Source organism: Physeter macrocephalus, chromosome 14 (assembly GCF_002837175.3).
Source record: "Physeter macrocephalus isolate SW-GA chromosome 14, ASM283717v5, whole genome shotgun sequence".
NCBI lineage: Eukaryota > Metazoa > Chordata > Mammalia > Artiodactyla > Physeteridae > Physeter > Physeter macrocephalus.
The window spans coordinates 27,841,821-27,856,636 of record NC_041227.1 but is presented as its reverse complement, the minus strand read 5'-3'; the positions used below and the strand labels follow the sequence as shown (position 1 = coordinate 27,856,636).

Below are 14,816 nucleotides of genomic sequence, written 5' to 3'. Positions count from 1 at the left end.
ATATTAAAAGTGACAAGACAAAAGGAACAAATAACATACAAGGGAACTCCCATAAGGCTGTGAGCTGATTTTTCAGCAGAAACTCTACAGGCCAGAAGGGAGTGCCATGATAAATTTAAAGTGACAAAAGGGAAAAACCTACAAGCACAAGTACACTGCTCAGTAAGGCTCTCATGCATATTTGTTGGTAAGAGCAAAAACTTTATAGGCAAGCAAAAGCTAAAAGAGTTCACCACCAAACCAGCTTTACAACCAATGTTAAAGGAACTTCTCTAGGTGAAAAAGAAAAGGCCACAACTAGAAACATGAAAATTATGAAATGAAAAAGCTCATCAGTAAAGGAAAACATACAGTAAAGATAGGAAGTCATCCATGCACAAACCTAGTAGAAAGGTGAAAAGACAAAAGTAGTAAAATCCACAATATCCACAAATATACACAGTAAGCGCTTAGATGGGATACACAGAAGAATTAGATGTAAAATGTGATGTTGTTTTGCCGAAAGCCTGCTTTTGGTTTTAAGGTTTGTTGGATTCGCTGGCAAAATAACCACTTGTTTCACACAAATAAACAGCTTTAATCCTTTAATGAAAGATGATTTAGTTTAACATACAATCATTAGAAGGAAAGGAATAAGAATATTAGAGAAACATTACACGGTATATATACATCACAGAATTGGGCCAACACCTACTTCCAGATCCAAACAGCAGCTGGGAAGTCCTGAGTAACAGCAGTCTGGAGCCCCGGTTGGGAAGGGTCCCGGGCGGTGTGTCCACCCTATGGGTGAGACTTCAGAGTTCCAGGGGCTTCCATTTGTAATTCCAGGCCACAAACTGATACCAGTTTGCGTGCCAAAATGCAGCTCTGGATTTACTTTAGCAATGCTGTTTGTTTCACCATGTGGGTCACAAGGTTTCTAGACCCCAGGGGACTGGCCAGGTCCCCGGGGCTCAAGAAATTCCAAGACCCACTCCCTTTCTTATTGTGAGCGCTGCTTGCCTTGCGAGCAGCATTGTTAGGTGTGCAAGCAAGCGTGCAGTCCAGGCTGGGTCACGGGTCAGTCAGCGGCCTGCTTCTGCATCTGAAGCCTGAACAAGACTACTTTATTAATTTTCCCAACAAATATCAAAAACAGTCATAGTGAGGGGAGGAGAGTACAAACTGTGGGATTGTTAAAATGCATTTAAAATTAAGCGATCAACAACTTTAAACAATCAAGTATGTATATAGATTGCTATATAAAAACCATGGTAACCACAAACCAAAAGTCTGTAATAGATATACACAAAAAAGAAAAATCCAAACATAACACTAAAGATAGTCACCAAGTCACAAGAGAACAAAAGAAGAAAAAGGGGAAAAAAGACCTACAACCCCAAAACAATCAACAAAATGGCAATAAGAACATACATATCAATAATTACCTTAAATGTAAGTGGACTGATTGCTCCAATCAGAAGACATAGAGTAGCTGAATGAGATACAAAAACAAGACCTTTGTATATGCTGCCTACAAGAGGCTTCACTTCAGGTCTAAAGACACACACAGACTGAAAGTGAGGGGATGGATAAAGGTATTCCATGCAAATGGAAATTAACAGAAAGCCAGGGTAGCAATACTTATATCAGACAAAATAGATGCTAAAATAAAGGCTGTTATAAGAGACGAAGAAGGACGCTACATAATAATCAAGGAATCAATCCAAGGAGAAGATGTATAACAATTATAAATATATACGCACCCAACATAGGAGGACCTAAATACATAAAGCAAATATTAATGGACTTGAATGGAGAAATCAACAGTAACACAATAATAATAGAGGACTTTAACACCACGCTTACGTCAATGGACAGATCAGACAGAAAATCAGTAAGGAAGCACTAGCCTTAAATGACACATTAGAACAAATAGACTTAATTGATATAGAGTATTCCATCCAAAAGCAGCAGAATACACATTCTTTTCAAGTGCCCATGGAACATTTTCCAGGATAGGTCACATACTAGGCCACAAAACAAGCCTTGGTAAATTTAAGAAAATTGAAATCTTCCAACCACAACACTGACTAGAAACCAACTACAAGGAAAAAAACTGCAAAAACCACAAAACACATGGAGGGTTAACAATACGCTACTAAACAACGAATGGATCACTGAAGAAATCAAAAAGGAAATAAAAAATTACCTAGAGACAAATGAAAATGAAAACATGATGATCCAAAACCTATGGGACACAGCAAAAGCTGTTCTAAGGGGGAAGTTTGTAGTGATCCAAGCTTACCTCAGGAAACAAGAAGAATCTCAAATAAACAACCTAACCTTACACCTAAAGGAGCTAGAGAAAGAAGAACAAACAAAACCCAAAGTTAGTGGAAGGAAAAATGTCATAAAGATGGCAGAAATAAATGAAATAGAGATTTTTTAAAAAATAGAAAAGATAGGGCTTCCCTGGTGGCGCAGTGGTTGTGCGTCCGCCTGCCGATGCAGGGGAACCGGGTTCGCGCCCCGGTCTGGGAGGATCACGCGTGCCGCGGAGCGGCTAGGCCCGTGAGCCATGGCCGCTGGGCCTGCGCGTCCGGAGCCTGTGCTCCGCAACGGGAGAGGCCGCAGCAGAGGGAGGCCCGCATACCACAAAAAAAAAAAAAAAAAAAATAGAAAAGATAGATGAAACTAAAAGCTGGTTCTCTGAAAAGATAAAATTGAGTCTTCAGCCAGACTCATCAAGAAAAAAGGGAGAGGGCCCAAATCAATAATATCAGAAATGAAAAAGGAGAAGTTACAGCCGACACCACAGGAATACAAAGGATCATAAGAGAACACTACTAGCAACTATACATCAATAAAATGGACAAACTAGAAGAAATGGACCAATTCTTAAAAAGGTACAATCTCCCAAGACTGAACCAGGAAGAAATAAATATGAACAGACCAATTACCAGTACTAAAATTGAATCAAAAACAAAAAACAAAACAAAACAAAAATACTCGCAGAAAACAATAGTCCAGGACCAGATGGCATTATAGGTGAGTTCTACCAAACATTTAGAGAAGAATTAACACCTGTCCTTCTGAAACTATTCCAGAAAATTGCAGAGAAGGAACACTTCCAAAATCATTCTGTGAGGCCAACATCACCTGATACCAAAACCAGACTAAGATATCATAAAGAAAGAAAATAACAGGCCAGTATCACTGATGAACATAGATGCAAAAATCGTCAACAGAATCATCAACTGAATCCAACAGCACATTAAAAGGATCATACATCATGATCAAGTGGGATCTATCAATGGAAATTTTCAGTATCTACAGATCAATCAGTGTGATACATCACATTAACAAATTGGAGACTAAAAACCGTATGATCATCTCAACAGATGCATAAAAGGCAAAATTCAATACCCATTTATGATTAAAAACCCTCCAAAAAGTGGGCATAGAGGGAGCATACCTCAACATAATAAAGGCCATTTATGACAAAAAAGGAATCCAGATTGGAAAGGAAGAAGTAAAGCTTTCACTGTTTGTGGATGACATAATACTATACATAGAAAATCCTAAAGACACTACCAGAAAACTGCTAGAGCTCATCAATGAATCTGATGAAGTTGCAGGTTACAAAATTAATATACAGAAATCTGTTGCATTTTTTAACATCTTTATTGGAGTATAATTGCTTTACAATGGTGTGTTAGTTTCTGCTCTACAACAAAGTGAATCAGTTATACATATACATATGTTCCCATATCTCTTCCTCTTGCATCTCCCTCCCTCCCACCCTCCCTATCCCACCCCTCTAGGTGGTCACAAACCACCTAGCTGATCTCCCTGTGTTGCATTTCTGTACACTAACAATGAACTATCACAAAGAGAAATTAAGGAAACAATCCCATCTACCATTGCATCAAAAAGAATAAAATACCTAGGAGTAAATCTACCTAAAGAGGTAAAAGACCTATTCTCAGAAAGCTGTACGACACTGATGAAAGAAATTAAAGATGGCACAAATGGAGAGATATATACCGTGGTCTTGGATTGGAAGAAGTCATATTGTTAAAATGACCATACTACCTGAGGCAATCTACAGATTCGGTTCAATCCCTATCAAAATGCCAATGGCATTTTTCATGGAACTAGAGCAAATAATTTTAAATTTTGTATGGAAACACAAAAGACCCCAAAGAGCCAAAACAGTCTTGAGAAAGAAGAACAGAGCTGGAGGAATCACATTCCCTGACTTCAGACTATACTACAAAGCTGCAGTAATAACAGCAGTATGGTACTGGCACACAGACACATAGATCAGTGGAACAGAATAGAGAGCCCAGCAATAAACCCATGCACTTATGGTCAATTAATCTAAAGCAAAAGAGGCAAGAATATACAATGGAGAGAAGACAGTCTCCAATAAGTGGTGCTGGGGAAACTAGACAGCTATGTGTAAAAGAATGAAATTAGAACATTGTCTAACACCATATACAAAAATAAACTCAAAGTGGATTAAAGACCTAAGTGTAAGGCTGGAAACCATAGAACCCCTAGAGGAAAACCTAGGCAGAACACTCTGACATAAATTGTAGCAATAGTTTTTTGGATCTGCCTCCTAATGCAAATAAAATAAATTAAAAATAAACAAGTCAGACATAATTAAGCTTAAAAGCTTTCGCACAGCAAAGGAAACCATCAACAAAATGAAGACAACCTACTGAATGGGAGAAGATATTTGCAAATGATACAACTGATAAGAATTAATATCCAGAATATATAAAAAGCTCATACAACTCCACATCCAAAAAACAAACAACCCAATCAAAAAATGGTCGGAAGTTCTAAACAGACATTTCTCCAAAGAAGACATACAGATGGCCAACAGGCATGTGAAAAGATGCTCAACATTGCTATCATCAGGGAAATGCAACTCAAAACCACAATGAGATATCACCTCACATTTGTCAGAATGACTGTCATCGAAAAGAACACAAATAAATGTTGGTGAGGATGTGGAGAAAAGGGAACCCATCATACACTATTGGTGGAAATGTAAATTGGTAGAGCCACTGTGGAAAACAGTATGGAGGTTCCTCAAAAAACTAAAAATATAACTTATATCCCAGCAATTCCACTCCTTGGTATACATTCGAAAAAAAACCCCAGAACTCATAACTCAAAAAGATACATGCACCCCAGTGTTCACAGCAACATTATTTACAGTTGCCAATATATGGAAGCAACCTAAGTGTCCATCAGTAGATGAATGGATAAAGAAGATATGGTGTATATATATACAATGGAATACTGCTCAGCCATAAAAAAAGAATGAAAACTTGCCATTTGCAACAACATGGATGGATTTGGATGGTATTATGCTAAGTGAAATAAGTCAGAGAAAGACAAATATGATATCATTTTATGTGGAATCTTAAAAATACAACAAACCAGTGAATAAAATGAAAAAGAAGTAGACTCACACATATAAAGAACTAACTAGTTGTTACCAGTGGGGGAGAGGGAAGTGGAGAGGGGCAATATTAGGGGTAGGGGAATAAGAGGTACAAACTATTATGTATAAAATAAGCTACAAGGATATATTGTATAGCACAGGGAATATAGCCAATATTTTATAATAGCTATAAACACAGTATAAGCTTTAAAAATTGTGAATCACTATATTGTACACTTGTAACTTACATGATTTTGCACATCAACTATTCAATATAAATAAATAAATTTTTAAAAAAATCAAATTCAGTACATCAAAAATCTAATTAGTTGACACACCTGTAAACCTGTTCCACAGTACAGAGGAAGGAGCCAAATAGGTTAAATCAGTGAGGAAGAAGGTAATAAAATGGAGGATAGAGAATGGAAATTGGTGATATCAAAAATGAATTAGGGGGCTTCCCTGGTAGCGCAGCGGTTAAGAATCTGCCTGCCAATGCAGGGGACACGGGTTCAATCCCTGGTCCGGGAAGATCCCACATGCCGCAGGGCAACTAAGCCCATGCACCACAACTACCAAGCCTGCACTCTACAGCCCGCATGCCTAGAGCCCGTGCTCTGCAGCAAGAGAAGCCACCTCCATGAGGGGCCCGCGCACCACAACAAAGAGGAACCCCCTGCTTGCCGCAACTAGAGAAAGCCCGTGCACAGCAGTGATGACCCAATGCAGCCAAAAATAAATAAACAAAAAATAAATAAATTTTTAAAAAAATGAATTAGGGACTTCCCTGGTGGTGCAGTGGATAAGACTACGCGCTCCCAATGCAGGGGGCCTGGGTTCGATCCCTGGTCAGGGAACTAGATCCCACATGCATGCCGCAACTAAGACCTGGCACACGAACAGATAAATAAATAAATTTTTTAAAAAATGAATTAATTGAAGGTTATGTAGTAGTCTGTGTCGTCCTCCCCACCTCCTGAGTGATAAACAACCAGACATTTACCAACTGCCACCTCCACACTAGGAAAAACAAGGAACAAGGTGAGTGGATGGGTGGGGTTTCTCTATAGAAACTGAAAAACAAAACAGAGAACTCATTGGGTAGTGTAGCGTTTGATGGCTGAGAGTAAAGCTCTCTATCTACACTTTCACACTTAGAATATGAGGGAGTAGAGATCCTATAATAACTGCCGCCTGCCTGTCTACTCTTGCTATAAAACTTCCAGGTAGTTGACAAGCTCTGCTGAGAGCAGAAAGCTTCCAATCAGCCTTTTCATTTGAAAATATAAACAGGCAGTGAAAGCTCACCACACATTTGATTAAATACCTGTAACTCGAAAGAAAAAGATCAAGATTTTTTAAAAACTCTGATTGATTAAGACCAAAGATGATTTATGATATAGAGGAAAAGTTAAGATACAAAACTCTCCCTAGGATGCCCAGAGAAATGTAAGATTTGGTGACTTATTAGAATGTTTTATTTTGTGATAAATGAATATAAGGAAAATATGAGCTCTGGAAAATGATAATTGATAAAATTAACAGAGAAGTTGGGAGGTAAAGTTAGGAAAATCTCAAAATACAAAGGTTTAGAAATAAAAGAGGTAGAAAATATGAGAAAAAACTTAAAAGTCATAGAGAACTTATCCATGAGGTTTGATAGCCATTAAGTAGTTCTAGAAAAATAGAGCAGAGATATCAGAATGGAGGAAATTAAAAAAAAAAAAAAGTAAACATTTCCAGTGATAAAGAGAAATAAAAGCTTTTAGCAAGCATCAATGAGAGTAGAAAAACCTTATCATAAAAAGCAGAAAAAATAAGTCTTATGCAATAAGACAACAGAAACTTGATTTCTCTCCTTTCCCAACCAAAACAAACAAACATTAAACAAAACATGTGAGGCAATGATTTTCAAGACACTAGACATCAGGCAATGAGGAATAGTGATTCCCTTGAGAGAGAGAAATAAACAAGGTGAGCCCCACGAATGTCCTTGCTTACTACAGTTGACCCTTAAACAACAGGAGTTTGAACTGCATAGGTCCACTTATATGCAGATTTTTTTCAGTAGTAAATACTATAATACTACACGATCCACGGTTGGTTGAATCCATGGATGCAGAATTGCATTTACAGAGGGCTGACTATAAGTTATATGTGGATTTTTGGCTGCACAGAGGGTCAGTTCCCCAAACCCCCTTATTCAAGGGTCAACTGAACTTTGAGAAAATTTCCAGACCATGGCACAGGAAGGGGGTACCCAGGTAGATCTCAGTGCACTTACTGAGCTGAGTAGATGCAGCTGAGAGTCTGGTGAGACCAAGACGGCTAGAGTGCTAAAGAGGAAATATTTGCTCCAAAACAGAACTCCCAAGATCTGCCAAGATTCCTCTTTCTCCCCACCCCCACATCCCAAGTATTCAACAGACTATTGATCTATGTGTTCATGTGTGATGTAACTACTGAAAGTGGAGGAAGAAAAAAAACATATCTGAAAGTATTCCAGAACAGTGCCTGATGCATGCTCAGAGCTGGGAATAGTACCTGTTCCCACCAGTTTGACTCAAAAAATGCATAATTCACAGGGGGCATTGGTTAGAGTCCTCAGGAGGGTTTTGTCTCCTGTGGGGAATAGTCAGCCCTTGTCTGAGCACCACTCTGGACCCTCCTAACAATTTATAAAAGCAAGAACTGAAAGGATCAAACTGTTTCCAAGTAACTGCATTCCAGAACAAATCACAAGGATATTTATAGGAATACAAAAATATCTAGCACCCAACAAGGTAAAATTCACAGTGTCTGGCATCCAAAGATTATCAGTTTACAAAGAAGTGGGAATACATGACTGATAATAAGGTAATCAGTCCATCAAAATTGACCTATAAATGACAGAAATGTTAGAATTAGCAGACAAGGACATTAAAAGTTATTCTCACTGTTCCATATGTTCAAGAAGCTAGAGGAAAGACTGAACGTGTTGAACAGAAACAGAAAATATAAAAAAGACTCAGATTGAACTTCTAGAAGCGAAAATTGCAATATCTAAGATGAAAAAATACACTGGATGGCAGTAACATTAAATTAGACTCTGCCAAAGAAAACATTAGTGAATTTGAAGTCATAGCAGTAGAAACTATCCAAGATGAAGCACAGAGACGAAAGAATACAGAAGAATGGAACGAGCATCAGTGATTGCCAAGTTAGTCGTAAGGGCAGAATAAAGACATTTTAAAACTAAAATTTCCTCCCATTAATCTTTTCTTAGAAAGCTGTTGGAGGATGTTCTCCAGCAAACAAGTTAACCAAGGAACAGGAGACAAATTAAGCCATGGAATCAGATCCATCACGTGAGAGCACCAGGATGATAGCAAAGAGAAGTCTCAGTGGAAGTTGCAGTTGCACAGCAAGCTTACATAACAGGCATACCAGAATGAAGCAAGAAGAAAAAGAAATGATAGATTATCTGATATCTTTAAGCCAGTGGTTCTCAATTGGGGTGATTTTGCTGTCCCTTCCTCCCCCTCCCCCCAAGTCACTTGGCAATATTTGGACATGCTTTTGATTTGCCTGGACTGGGGCGGGGGGTGGGTAGAGGCCAGGGATTTTGCACAAGGCAATGCACAGGGCAGCCCCTCACAACAAAGGAATAACTGGCCCCAAATGTCAGTAGTGTTGCTATTGAGAAACCCTAGTGTAAGCATACTAGCAAATTAAGTGGGAAAGGTAGAAAAAATTTTAGGATTGATTTTTTTAATTACACAAGTGAAAAGAGTGAAGCTGTTGGTAGCTCTTGGAAAAACAATTTGTTTAAGAAAGCAAATATGAGTATGGTATGCACTTGGTCTGCAGTAAATTTTATATATATATATATATATATATATATATATATATCCTTAATATTATAAACAACTACTGGTATAACCAAAAAAGTCATATTATGATATTAGATAATGTTAAGGTGTATATGTGAGAAAACGTATGGGAATGGGAATAGGCATAGCAGAGCTACACCTTTGCCATAAGTCAGTATTTAATTTCTAAATTGATAAATCAAGAAATAGTGATAGAAGCTTATATCAAAATATGGAGGTAATTACCAAAAAGAAAATGTTAAAAGACTTCAAAGTGGTTGCCTCTGAGTATTAAGACTAGCAGAGGTTTGTGAATGGTTGGAGTAGGGATTAAAATTTTTTTATTACAAGCCTTTAGGACTAGTATTTGATTTTTTAAAACTATAGGAATGTATTATTTTAATTAAAATTTTATTCTAAGCAAAGACAAAATATTTTTGTGTGTGTATGTATATAAATATATATATGCCCATCATTGAAGATATTCAAAGATATACCAAAGTCTCTGAACAGATAGTTTCCTTGAATGGGACACATTTATTAATATGTATAGGTTCTAATATAATATAAAATTTTTATTTATTGTTCTAATCACTGAGTTTTCACCAAGATAGTCATTTCTAAATGTCAGGAAATAATTCTGATCATTCTAACGATACTGACTCAGTTATTTCAATGTTTTTCCCCTTGTGTTGCAGTTGCAGGATGTGAGTTTGAATCTATGGAATGTCTACAGCAAGATGGATCCTATGTCTCTGGAGAGTTTGCTTTCAGAAGTAAGGAGCCATACTGTATTTAACTTATAAATATTACAACCAGCTCAATTATCCACTAATGGTATTTAACTTGTAGAAACGCAGGATATATTTTAGTTTGCTTTAGTCAAAGAATTGAACAGTTTCTTCCCCAATTATTATCTTGAACTTCCTGCGGGGTGGAAGGGGACCTGGAAAAGAGACACTACCTCTTCCACTCTGAGGAAACCTCACCTGAGATGAGACCAAGGCTGCCTGCCTGGTCCAAGATTTAGGTTTTCACCTAAAGACATTCTTTCCGTTGAGCTGGACTTTAGAAAAACAATAAAGAGGGTGTCTTTTTGCACTCTTTCTCTGGCATGAAAAGATTAAAAAGTTGGTGTATGCCTTAAAGGAATCAAGGAATAGACAGGGGTTGGCAATATTTTTCTGTAAAGGGGTAGATGGTAACATTTTAGGCCTTGTGGGCCTTGTGTCTCTGTTCGAACTACTCAGCAATGCCATTATAGACAATGCTTTAACGAATGAGTGTGTCTGTGTTCTAAGGAAGCTTTATTTATAAAAATATATGGCCTGCCGGCAGGCCATAATTTACTAACTCCTGAATTAAAGGATCAGGCACTAATTTTTCATCTGAACTTTGAAGAAAAAAATTCACAGTGGGCAGAACAATTTGCAATGAGGAGTAACAAACAAAACTAAGGTATAGGTACTTTGTTTAAACAGCTCAGTAGTGTCTCTCAGGGGTCATGGATGGATATGCATGGAAAAAGAACAGCTTGTATGTAGCCTTTTAATGAAATGAGCTGTGAAATCAAGACCCAACAAAAATAATTCAAAAAGTGAAGACTGCACATCAGTCTCACGAATATTAATGCCTATACTTTAAGTAAAATGGTAGCAAACAGTATCATAGTAAAAGAACATTCTGTGATGAAGCAGAGTTTATTAAGGGCTTAATATTTAGTTTAATATCAGGAAATCTATTAATGTAATCACTACTGATTTTTCTCCTTGGAACCATTTATTATAACTCCATAGATGCTGAAAAGGCATTTGATGAAATTGAACATCCATTCTGTTAAACATTTCTAATAAAATAGGAATATAAAAGAAAATTAAAACCTGAACTTTTTGTTCTTTAAAAAGACCTAATCATCATCATCAATCCATGGCTTGCCTAATTATGGGAAAAAGTGAAAATGCAAAAATTACAACATTAAGAGTGTAAGAATGATGGTAATTCCCTGGCGGTCTAGTTGCTAGGACTCCATGCTTCCACTGCTGAGGGCCCGGGTTCAATCCCTGGTCGGGGAACTAAGATCCCACAAGCTGCATGGCATGGCCACAAAAAATAAAGGGAAAAACGAGTGTAAGAATGTTAAATAAAATTTAACCACAAACAAATAAGAGAGATAAGTAGTTTAGGAGTTTCTGCATAGTATCTGAGACCCATGCCCCACTTGCATGCAGTGCCCTGAATATGAGGACGCTTCAGGTCACACATGGAAGCTAGACATAGCACTGTAGTTTTGAGAACATTGCAAGCATCTCTGGAGTCAATGGAATGGGACCACTCAGGAGAGCATCTTTAATTACACCTAGAACAGCAGTGACATCATGCAACTGAAGAAGCAACAGTGGTAATCATCATGGGCTGTAGACCAGGCCATTTCCTGGTTTTCTGACTTCCAGTGAGCTTGGTATTCTTAGGTGATACCATGAAGAAGTAGAAAGGAAACCCTTTTAATGTCTGTTAGTGGACTTCCCATCTAACAGGAAGAGTGAGGAGGACTCAGGGCCAGATTTAATTTTATTTAGAAAGAATAAAGTAAGGTGATATTTCTTATACCAAAATATGATTGAGCACATTTATACCCACTACATTATGGAGAGCGCTTACAAATTGATAAGAAAAATACAACAGTGGGGAACTGGGAGACAACCAGAATTGGCTGTTCACAAAAGAAGAAATAAAAATGACCACGGTTTTCCACTCCCAGTTAGGGATATAGAAAGTCAAAAGAGACCATTATTCTCACCCTAATAACCAGAACAATCTGAATATGCAACAAAATAATAGTGTAAAATCATTAGAGAGCTGAAGATGCAAGGAAACCTCAAAGAACTCTGTTTCTAAAAAAGTAGGGCCCTTCATAGGACACTGTTCTCATTTCCAATGGAGCAGCAGGAGGAAGAGAAATCTATCACAGACAGGGATAAGTAAAAATCAGTTGACCTTTTAAAGAGCTTTTAATGGCTGTATGTGAGTGAGTCAGCACCTACCCCTCAACTCTAAACCATAGGTCTTCACAAGTGCTCGGGGTAGTCCACCAAAGACTAGGCGCCAGGCAGGAGCGCTGAGAACCATCCCCCCTGAGGTACTTGACACTCAACTCTAACCTGGATTAGCGCAGGAGACCTGAGAGCAGTCATTTGGAGGCATTCCAGGACTTTACAGAGTATAAGCAGCTGCCCTCTTAAGGCTGGGTGCAAGGCAGCAAGGCAAGGATCTCTCTACACAGACAGAGCCAAGCGGACTAGAGAGCAAAGAGAACTCCTTAGCCACCCAGAAAAGTGGTAGCCAGCTTGTAAAGCAGGGAGAGATTGTCCATGATTCCACAAGCTGGTGGCTCAGCTATAAAATGCAAAGAGATTTCCAGAATCTTGTCCCAGTGCTCTGAGCAAAATCTTTATGAAAGTTCACATCCCACCCTCGAAATACTTGAATTTAGTGATGAAGTAAACCAAACTACAAATGCTACAAAACGCAGACCTGATCAATTATAGATCAAATTGACTTAGATCTCTGCTTTAGTGGCCTAACAAAAGAAAGGGATCCAGTGGCCCTTTCCTAGAGGTAAATGGTACTATTTACCTCTGTTTTTACTGATCTTTTATACAAAATGTCTGGCATATGATTTTTTTTTTTTTTTTTTTTTGTGGTACGGGGGCCTCTCACTGTTGGGCCCTCTCACTGTTGTGGCCTCTCCCGTTGCGGAGCACAGGCTCCGGACGCACAGGCTCAGCGGCCATGGCTCACGGGCCCAGCCGCTCCGCGGCATGTGGGATCTTCCCGGACCGGGGCACGAACCCGTGTCCCCTGCATCGGCAGGTGGACTCTCAACCATTGCGCCACCAGGGAAGCCCAAAATGTCTGGTATATGATTTTTTAAAAATTATAAGACCGGAAGAAACAAGAAAATTTGATCTGTTTAAGTAACTGATAAAAGTGCTAAAGAATCTGGAAGAAAATGGGACAACATGTGTGAAGAGTTGAGGAATTGTAGCAGAGACCTGAAAACTATAAAAAGAACCAAATGGAAATGCTAGAAATGAAAAATATATGGTATAGAAATGGAGGATTTATTAGGTTGGCTAATTTATCAGATTGGACACGAATGAAGAAAAGTTCAGTGAACTTGAATATAAGTCAATAGAAAGTTTCCAAACTGAAGGGCAGAGAGAAAAAGAGCAAAAGGGATGGAACAGAGCATCCAGTATCTGCCAAACAGTGTCAAATGATCTAGCATAGTAGATCATTGGAGTCCCAGAAGGGAGAGTAGAGAGAAAATGGGGCTGGAAATTTAAGTTGATAATGTCTGAGAACTTTCCACATTGATGAAATACATCAATCCACAGATCAAGAAGCTCAGTAAACCCTAAGTAGGATAAAATAAATATGTATGAAAATGACTATAAATTTGTGCAGGGATCTCTGTGGTGAGTCTACAACTGTTAATAAAATTCAAATCCAACAACCAAAAGAAGTTAAAATACAATTCTAGTCATTACTTGTGCCTATAAAAATTTTTTTAAAGGGAGCCAATCTATACCCATATTACTTCTTAAAATCTACTTTTTTTTCTTCTCTCTTCTCTTGCTTAGCTGCTTCATAGCCTCCAAAGTTCTCTTTAAAAACTCTTTTTCTCTTCAATATCCAAATACTTTTTCTGTTCACATGTATTTTCTCTTTGCTAAGACTGGTAATCTTATAGTCAGAATTAGCATTTAGGCCTTAATTTTTACTGGTCAATCACTGCTGGCAGCTCTTTGATGGCCAGAGAGCCTACAGCTCCATGCTTCTTGGTCAGATCCTGCAAAGGGAAAATGCAGACTGCTCTGAGATTTGATTTAGAAAGATGTTCAAAATATGTTTGGTGAGAAAAGTAAAAAAGCAGAGTATATTTCCATCTTTGTAAAATAATTTGTGTTCTGTGTCTTAGAAACTTCAGATGGTAGTCTCACTGGTGGTTGTTATTATTTTACTTATTTTCATTTTCTTATATTTATGACATCATGTAATTCTTTTCCTTTAAATCTTTTTCTTCCTCCCTCCCTCCCTCCCTCCCTCCCTCCCTCCCTGCGTTGGGTCTTCGTTGCTGTCCGTGGGCTTTCTCTAGTTGCAGCGAGCGGGGGCTCTTGTGGTGCACGGGCTTCTCATTGCAGTGGTTCTCTTGTTGTTAAGCACAGGCTCTAGGTGCACGGGCTTCAGTAGTTGTGGCACGTGGGCTCAGTAGTTGTGGCACACGGGCTCTAGAGTGCAGGCTCAGTAGTTGTGGCAAATGGGCTTAGCTGCTCCGCAGCATGTGGGATCTTCCCGGACCAGGACTCGAACCTATGTCCCGTGCATTGGAAGGCGGATTCTTAACCACTGCACCACCAGGGAAGTCCTACCTCGTGTAATTCTTAAAAATACTTTTAAATATTGAAATGAAGCTTCTTTTCCCCCTTTGAGTCACCTGAGATCAGACACTGCCAGCT

The 14,816-nt window shown here is 38.5% G+C and overlaps 1 protein-coding gene across 2 annotated transcripts in view; it reads left to right on the top strand.

The window, feature by feature from the left end:
* Positions 1–14,816, top strand: part of DNAAF9 (dynein axonemal assembly factor 9) — a 153,371-nt gene that overhangs the window by 42,738 nt on the left and 95,817 nt on the right. For both annotated transcript variants that reach the window (XR_003682785.2, XM_024117123.2), the window contains exon 7: positions 9,996–10,073. Coding sequence is in view for 1 of the 2 variants with exons in the window: in XM_024117123.2 (XP_023972891.1) it covers positions 9,996–10,073 (78 nt within the window). In the remaining variant the exon portion in view is untranslated. The remainder of the gene's footprint in view (positions 1–9,995; positions 10,074–14,816) is intronic.